Here is a 7,968-nt window from a genome sequence, read left to right on the forward strand (position 1 = left end):
TTTGTAACATTGATCACGATGAAATGGCCCGGGGAGGGAGGCACTGAACTAGCGACAATCTGTTTTAGCTGCTTTAAATAATAGGTTTAATTTAAATCCATGAACATGAAATCTTGATACTTCTATTTTCTTATATAAGTCTTTAATTTTTTCATATTGAGAAGGCTAATTAATAAGATAAAGACTTTATTAGAAGTAAACTATTTCATAAATAAGATATATTTTGAATAATAATATACATTACCTTCTGAAAATATTTTATTTCAATTTCTTGTTTTATCATCTTTATATTGCTTCTTTTCACTCTCTAATTTTTCTTCCTTTTTCACATAGTGAACTAAATGTTATTTTTATCAAATAATTTGGGAAAAAACATGATAAACCTAATGAGCATAGTGTTTTGGGTTCTTAACTCTCCTTACCCATTCTTCTGTGAGTTCAGACTAACATACAGTACATCAATGATGTTAAAACCACCGTTTTTCTGGACACTTTGAATAAAAAATGAAACTGCCAGTATTTTAATTTTAATTTTCCTGAAGAGAGACAAAGTCAGAGAGGAGATAGCTTAACTGTATTATGCCCAACGTTTTATTTTATTTTTTATCAGAGAATTCCATGGGATTATCACAAATATTAGATAGGTGCAAGGGTTTTAGTAAAGATGAATGAGCAACAGAAGGTTAAAAGTCGAGAAAGAGATGGATATCTTTTAAAACCAGACGGACTGAACGTTTAACATAAGAGTGTTAGATATGTTATTTCGTTTAAATAATATACATATATATATATATATATATATATATATATATATATATATATATATATATTATATTCTTCTTCTTCTTCTTTTTTTAACGTGCTTTTATTTTAGTTAATGATGCCTTCTTTGAAGGACTTTTGATTTGGCTTTAAAGATGGAATGAGCAACAGAAGGTTAAAAGTCGAGAGTTATTGCGCGGGTATGGAGACGTGAGATGTTTGTTATTTTTAGGTGTTGTAGTGGCTTTGTTTGTGTGTGGACTGTAAATCCATTTTTAACATATAATCCCGGGATGTCTACACGGATAGCAAGTGTGACCAGTAGATATGTTCTGTAACCGACTGAGCCAAGGTTTAAATAATATATATATATATATATATATATATATATATATATATATATATATATATATATATATATATATATATATATATATATATATATATATGTATAACTGAATCACTGAAATATGGAACGTGATGAATATATAAATAAAGATAAAATCACGAAGGATGAAACACTGGAGTGCTGTGAGGCTTTTCGACACTAGTCCTTTACTTAGCAGACTGAAGAACACTAGTCTTTTACTTAGCAGACTGAAGAAATATATATTTCTTCAGTCTGCTAAGTAAAGACTAGTGTCAAAAACCCTGCAGCACTCCAGTGTTTCGTTTCCTTCGTGATATTATCTTTTATATATATATATATATATATATATATATATATATATATATATATATATATATATATATATATATATATATATATATATATATATATATATATATATATATATATATATATATATATATATATATATATATATATATATATATATATATATATATATATATATATATATATATATATATATATATATTATATATATATATATATATATATATATATATATATATATATATATATATATATATATATATATATATATATATATATATATATATATATATATATATATATATATATATATATATATATATATATATATATATATATATATATATATATATATATATATATATATATTCCCAAGAATCCCAGTCATTAAATACTTCATTTAAAGCCTGGAAAATACAACAGTGCATTTTGGGCACTGCCTGACAAGGAAGGAGAAAGGAATAGAGGCCCCCCTCCCTTAATCTTTTAATCGCCTTTCAACTTTCTCTTCTTGAACATGCGACGCTGTGTGAGACTTTGCTTTCAGATCCTAAGCCTGGCCAGATACAGATTAAGAGAAAAGGACAGCTGGCATGCACACATGGGACTGAGTCACAGATGATACCACCTCAATCTACCTGTGGATAACCTCCTGACCCCTGACCGAAGTCATATAAGGGTCTTACCGAAGGAACAAGCAAGAGACACAGACTGGACGCTAGTGATACACATCTCCTTCAGAGAGCCATGCCCTACCGCATGGTCCTTTCTTGTAGGGACCTCTAGTCTTCTTACCAGTGAAGCCCAGTCTTTCCTCAGCCGCCATTTTCCCTCGCTGAAGCCACCTCTTCTACAAGGTAAAGTGGTCTGTTGCAAAGGTTCTTCCCATCAGTCACACTGTTTTATTTCTCCTGGTAAACTTCCTATTTCCAGGTGTAAGTGCCAGTATTTCCATATTAATCTTGCCTTGTTAGGGCAGTGTTACGTAAATACCCGTGTTTAAATAATTACATAAAATCGTCTGTTCGAGGATTCTTGGCACACTCTGTGCTCGCCTTGTCCCATGTATATTTTACTGCATCCTTACTGGCTTTTAATTCGTGAAACTCTCCCTTTACAGAGTGTTTGTTAGCCGTGGAAATCTCTCTTGACTGTGCCTTGTGTCAGCATCATCACACCGACGGATATACTTTCAAGTTTTCCCAGTTATAATTAACCTCTCAGGCCTTGTATGCATGATGAGTCCATTTCATCTTCTGATATTTCATTTCATGTAAATACAAGTAATTTTAAATTTACCCTAACGTGTTTACTTACAAATTCCCCCAATTTCCTTGTTTTTACGATTTCCTGAATCAACAGCAGTCGGATGTTATACAAAAATAGAGGCAAGTAACGAAATCAATCATTTAGAGTGTATAACCGGCTCATGGTAAGCATTTCCCCAGGAAAAATCGTGAAAAATGGAGACCGATTGCTTTAGATCTCGCAATCTGCACATTGCAGATTAAATCCTTGCCCCTTGCAACCTGCCATATCAGTGACTAGCGAAGGTAGGCTATGTGCGAGACAAAGAAACAAACCTTTTTGTGTAAATTCCGCATGTGGACAGTCAAGGAGTTCCACACATTGCGTATTTATATTTTATGTTAAGATAGGAAGCGAAATTGTGACTGAAAATAGAAATAGGGAAACGTTTGGCAAGTGCATGCAATCCACTCATCTAGAAGAGAGAGTTAGTATCCGTTACACAAGTTTTGATAGCCATTGCATGAGGGCTTGCATGTTTTCACATAGGCAAGCTAGGGAATTACAAAGTATTGAAAATACAAAAGGAAATAAAGAGTGTATTTCCTCCTTGTGTTATCCAGACAATTTGTCGTCTTGGAATAGCTAGGCACATGTTTTAGATCCCACGTGGGTCAATCAGAAAATTTCCCTATCGCTGGAATTTAGAGAGGTTAATCTCTCTCTCTCTTCTCTCTCTCTCTCTCTCTCTCTCTCTCTCTCTCTCTCTCTCGTAGACATTAGGAATCCGTTAGACAAACACTGTAGAGTTAAATCTCAAAAAAGCGTAAAATTTTTTCCTTCATATTTTATTTTTACACATTTCTCCATACAGCACCGCATGTGATAAATTCTGTTTCATTTCAAAACGTTTCCATTCACTAACCATCCGCTATTTCATTCATAAGCGCAAGGAACCTCTTTGTGGTTATCTTTTGTTTTGCTTAAAAAGTCCCCTGTGACCATATGGTCTTCAAGTCGTTCCCAGGGAAATTTGGGTAAGCCTAAGAAAAACTTTTATTTTCTAAAACAAACCATAAGCGGATTAATCTGTCTGTATAAGCGGGGTCAGTCTCAGGAAAATTCCCACGCTGGTCATTGCCATTGAGCAGGTGACCTTGAGCTGTCAGCTGAGCAAATACCCTTTTCAGGGTACGTGCGAGGAGGCAAATTTGTATGCACGTGACTTAGGCAAACAGTGCCCGTGCATAATAGAATTAAGTTTTGTGCTTATATTAGGATTGGAGGATAAGGCTCTTATTAGGGCTGGTAAAGTACACACATTTATCAGTGTAACTTGCAAATAATATAACTTTAGCTTATCCTCTCGACGATGAACTTACCACTTCTATAAAAAATAAATAGAAGTGTGCTTCCAACAACGGCTGGCTTTCTAACCCAACAATTTGCATCCGTACATAAACCTTATCCCCCCCACCCCACCTCTGCGCCAGTTATCAGTGTCTCTCCATTTTTTTTTTAGATTTATGCTACATCCTTTTTTTATTTTCTTTCAGTTTATTTCATTTTATTTATTTTGTTGGGGTTATTATTCTAAGAGCGTTACGACGCTCACTGAGTTCCCAAACCTAACCCATATCGGGACTCCCCTAAAAAGAAAAAAATTTTTTTTTCCTCTTGTCACAAGAAAATCCAAATTATTCGGGAACGGGCAAACGCTCCCCGAACCAAGCCTTAAGATTCACGTGATAGCAGGCCAAGTCCATGCGTGAATCCAAAACCACGTCCTACGAGACAAAAAAAAAAAAACCGTTCCCTGTGAACACATCACATCCTACGAGGCAAAAAAAAAAAAAAAAAAAAATCACGCAATAGCCGGCTGAGTCCGTGCTTGAAATAGCATAAAATTTACTTCTTTCAGACCTATTAAAATTCGTTTATCAAGAACACGCCAAGTCTTATTCAGACATATTAACATTCGTTCATCAAGAACAAACTAACTCTTAATCAGACGTATTAAAATTCGTTCATCAAGAACCAATTAAGTCTTATTCAGACATACTAAAATTCGTTCATCAAGAACAAACTAAGTCTTATTCAGAGATATTAAAATTCACTCATCAGGAACAAACTTGGGTTTTTACAGACCTCCTGAAATTTGAGTCTTTTCAGGCAAATTGATTTTCTAAAGGGTCACACCCATATAAGGGTTATCTCAAGATGTCCACGACATCCAGAACCCAACGAAATGAAGACTTCAACTTCTATATGTCCGCTGGAAAGGACATGGGACTGCCAAGGCAGGCCCTGAGAGACTGGGTCCAAGAGAAAGTAGATAATGCCAAGGCGGAAAGAGAGACAGAAAGGCAGGAGAGGGAGAAAGAAAGGAAGGAGAAGAAGGATGAGCAAGATAGGCCAGATAAACTCGCAAAAGAGGAACAAGAAAGAAAGGAAAAGAAGGAAGAGCAAGAAAGAAAGGAGAAGAAGGAAGAACAAGAAAGAAAGGAGAAGAAGAAAGAGCAAGATAGGTTGGATAGACTTGCAAGGGAAAAACAAGAAAGAAAGGAGAGGCTCTAAAGGGAGGAAAAGCAGCGGGCCCATGAGCTACAGATGGCCCAAATTGGCACCGCCAGCTCCTCTCCGGCCCATGGGGCATCCGCCTTCACTCAGGCTCATGCTTTTATGCCCAAGTGGACCGATGCCGAGCCCAAGGTGTGGCTCGATCGGACAGGAAGGGTCCGTAGCGTCTACCCACTTGCTCTCACCAAAGTCTCCCTACTCTTGGGAATATTCTGCATAGGAAAGGGTCTAATTGCTTTCAACGCCCTTCCTGAGGCAGATCAAGGGAAATGGGTGGAAGTGGCCAGGCGATCATAAAGGCGTATGAGATCACCCCCGAAAGCTGGAGATGACGCTGGAGAGGCCAGATAAAATAAGCAGGACAGCCTGGTTTGACTGGGCGTATCAATCATATAGGGCCCTCTCTAAATGGCTAGAGTCCCTGGGAGTCTCCACCGCCGAGGACATCCTCGAGCTGTTCAAGATCGAAAATTGTTTATATCTGCCCAAGCCACCCATATGTGCAAAAAAGTGCCCACGACTCTAGCGGAGTGCTGTCACCTCGCTGACACATGGACCACCCATCACACCCATGCAAGTTCATTGGGACGTAAAATATGCACTCCTTCTTTCACCTCCAGCACCCTTCCGCCCAAGAATGGGCACTCGCAGAAGCCCGTTGTGTGTGGGTTCTGCAAGAAAGCAGAGCATTCCACCAAGCAGTGCCAAAACAAACCCTCACCTGGGAATCCACCAACTAACAAGCCTGAGCCCTCCACAGGGGCAGTGCCATGAAGGGATTATAGCCAGAGCTATTGCATGGCTTGCAAAGTTTATGGCCACTCTCCCACATGGGCAAAACGCCCTAATAATAAATCAAGTACTCCTGCTATTGCCTTGGCAGTTACAAATCCCAAGTCCTTAGGCCCTCCAGCCGAGGGTCCCATATATGTGGCACCTTCTCGAGGTAGCTACCCTGCATGCCAGGCCAAGCCATATGATGACTCTGGAGCACAAATTTCCCTCATAAGGAAAAACAAAGTTGCCTATGGAGCTATCATTAACTGACGTAAACTCGTCACAATTGAGGGAATTAATCAATTTAAAATGATACTCCCTACCGTTCAGTTGAGACTCAAAAGACCTCATAGATCCAGAATTTGCAATCTTGCAGTAGCAAGTTATATTCCTGAAGGGTATGACATCCCCCGGGGACAGGACTGCCAGTCCCCAATTAAGTTACAGCAATCCAGGGTTCCAAATCCCCCAAATCATTCATTAGGCATGAGAAAGCCTCAAACGCCTACACTCATTACACTGCCAGTGCCACCTGAGTACGATGTGCAGTGGCCCCCTCCATCATGATCGATCCCAGATCCCATTCCGGTGCCTAGCCCTGCCCCAGTGCCAGTGCCAAGGCCCCAAATAGATCTCCCTCCAGGAGATTCCAGACTAGATTCCCAATCTCTGCCAGTGCCACTTGCATGCACTGAGCAGTGCCAAGCTCTGTCCGTCCCGAACGACGAACAAATTCCAAATCAAATAATAGTGCCTGACCCTGCCTTAGTGCCAGCGCCAGAGAACGCCATTGATCTCCATTCAAGAGATCCTAATCAGGATCCCCTCTTTTCTCCCGGCCTGGCTCCGCGTCTGTAAGAGACAGATCCTTCCGGTAAGTGGAGACAGATCCTTCCGGCCAACCCGTGTCTGAACTGGTCATGGTAACCCGTGAGCCTATCACGCCCACTGCCACCTCTTTCTCTCTTTCCTGGTCCCCTGTGGACACGACCATAGGTAAGGATTCTGGCGTGTCTCAAATGGCCGATGAACTCATGGAACTGCGGCGACTTGGGGTAGAAACAGAAATGAATGCCCCTCCTTCGGCTGCCAAAGAAGCCAACACAGGTGGCACTCCAATGTCCTCCTCAGACTCGGTTCGACTGATTCCCCTACCAAGGAGAACCATCAACCTAAAGAGATCTGCAGCAGAAATCACGGGCGCAGGTAACGTCAGGTAGCTTAAAGACAGCTGATAAACTCTTCTGGTACCAGTACAAATTTGCCACAGTGCTGCCCTTTTATCCTATGAGGACCGTGACACCGCTATCGAGGAAAGGGTGTCAGGTTTCCTTACCTGTTTATTTTTCTTATAACTCTGTAATTTATTCTTTTCCTTTAACATCTATCCTTTTATTATTTTGTTAAATTAATCATATTATTTTACGAATCACAAAGGCTTATATTTTAACTTGTTCCCACTGCCAATGCAGAGTGCAACTGACAGACATCCCAATTTTGTAAGTCCTTTTGAAGCACCTTGAGCACAAGAATAAACCTACGCCATTTTTTATAGGCTAAAAAGTATAATCTCGGCATATTAATCATCATTTTTTTCTTTAACATTATCATGTGCCTTCTTTGTTATTCCCTTATAACTTAAACCCAGAGTCCGTGAATTAGAAAGACCGTCTGTCCTTCATTGTTCTTGGCTTCGTGCTCATAGGCACCATTGACTTCGGTGCCACGTCTGGCACTGTGCTGTCAACTTAAGTAACATGGCGACACCTAACGAAGACCATGTATGTTTCATTGTAATGCCTCCTGAAGGCAAACTAGCTGCATGTCTTTGACTGTAACAACTATTAAAAGTTAAGTGCATGATTATTTTAAGATTTACATTAAGGAAATCACTTACAGTCACTGTGTTTAATATTTACAGT

At 39.0% G+C, this 7,968-nt stretch overlaps 1 protein-coding gene across 1 annotated transcript; it reads left to right on the top strand.

Moving 5' to 3' along the window:
- Positions 1-4,909: 4,909 nt before the first annotated feature.
- On the top strand, positions 4,910-5,266 carry LOC136849376 (uncharacterized). The gene has a single exon (XM_067122727.1). The coding sequence runs from the start codon at positions 4,910-4,912 to the stop codon at positions 5,264-5,266; it is 357 nt and encodes a 118-aa protein (XP_066978828.1).
- Positions 5,267-7,968: the final 2,702 nt, after the last annotated feature.

This window comes from Macrobrachium rosenbergii, chromosome 21, assembly GCF_040412425.1.
Source record: "Macrobrachium rosenbergii isolate ZJJX-2024 chromosome 21, ASM4041242v1, whole genome shotgun sequence".
Classification (NCBI taxonomy): Eukaryota; Metazoa; Arthropoda; class Malacostraca; order Decapoda; family Palaemonidae; genus Macrobrachium; species Macrobrachium rosenbergii.

Bases quoted from the DNA above. Each gene is read 5' to 3' on its own strand.
- LOC136849376 (XM_067122727.1), top strand. From the start codon at position 4,910: ATGTCCACGACATCCAGAACCCAACGAAATGAAGACTTCAACTTCTAT.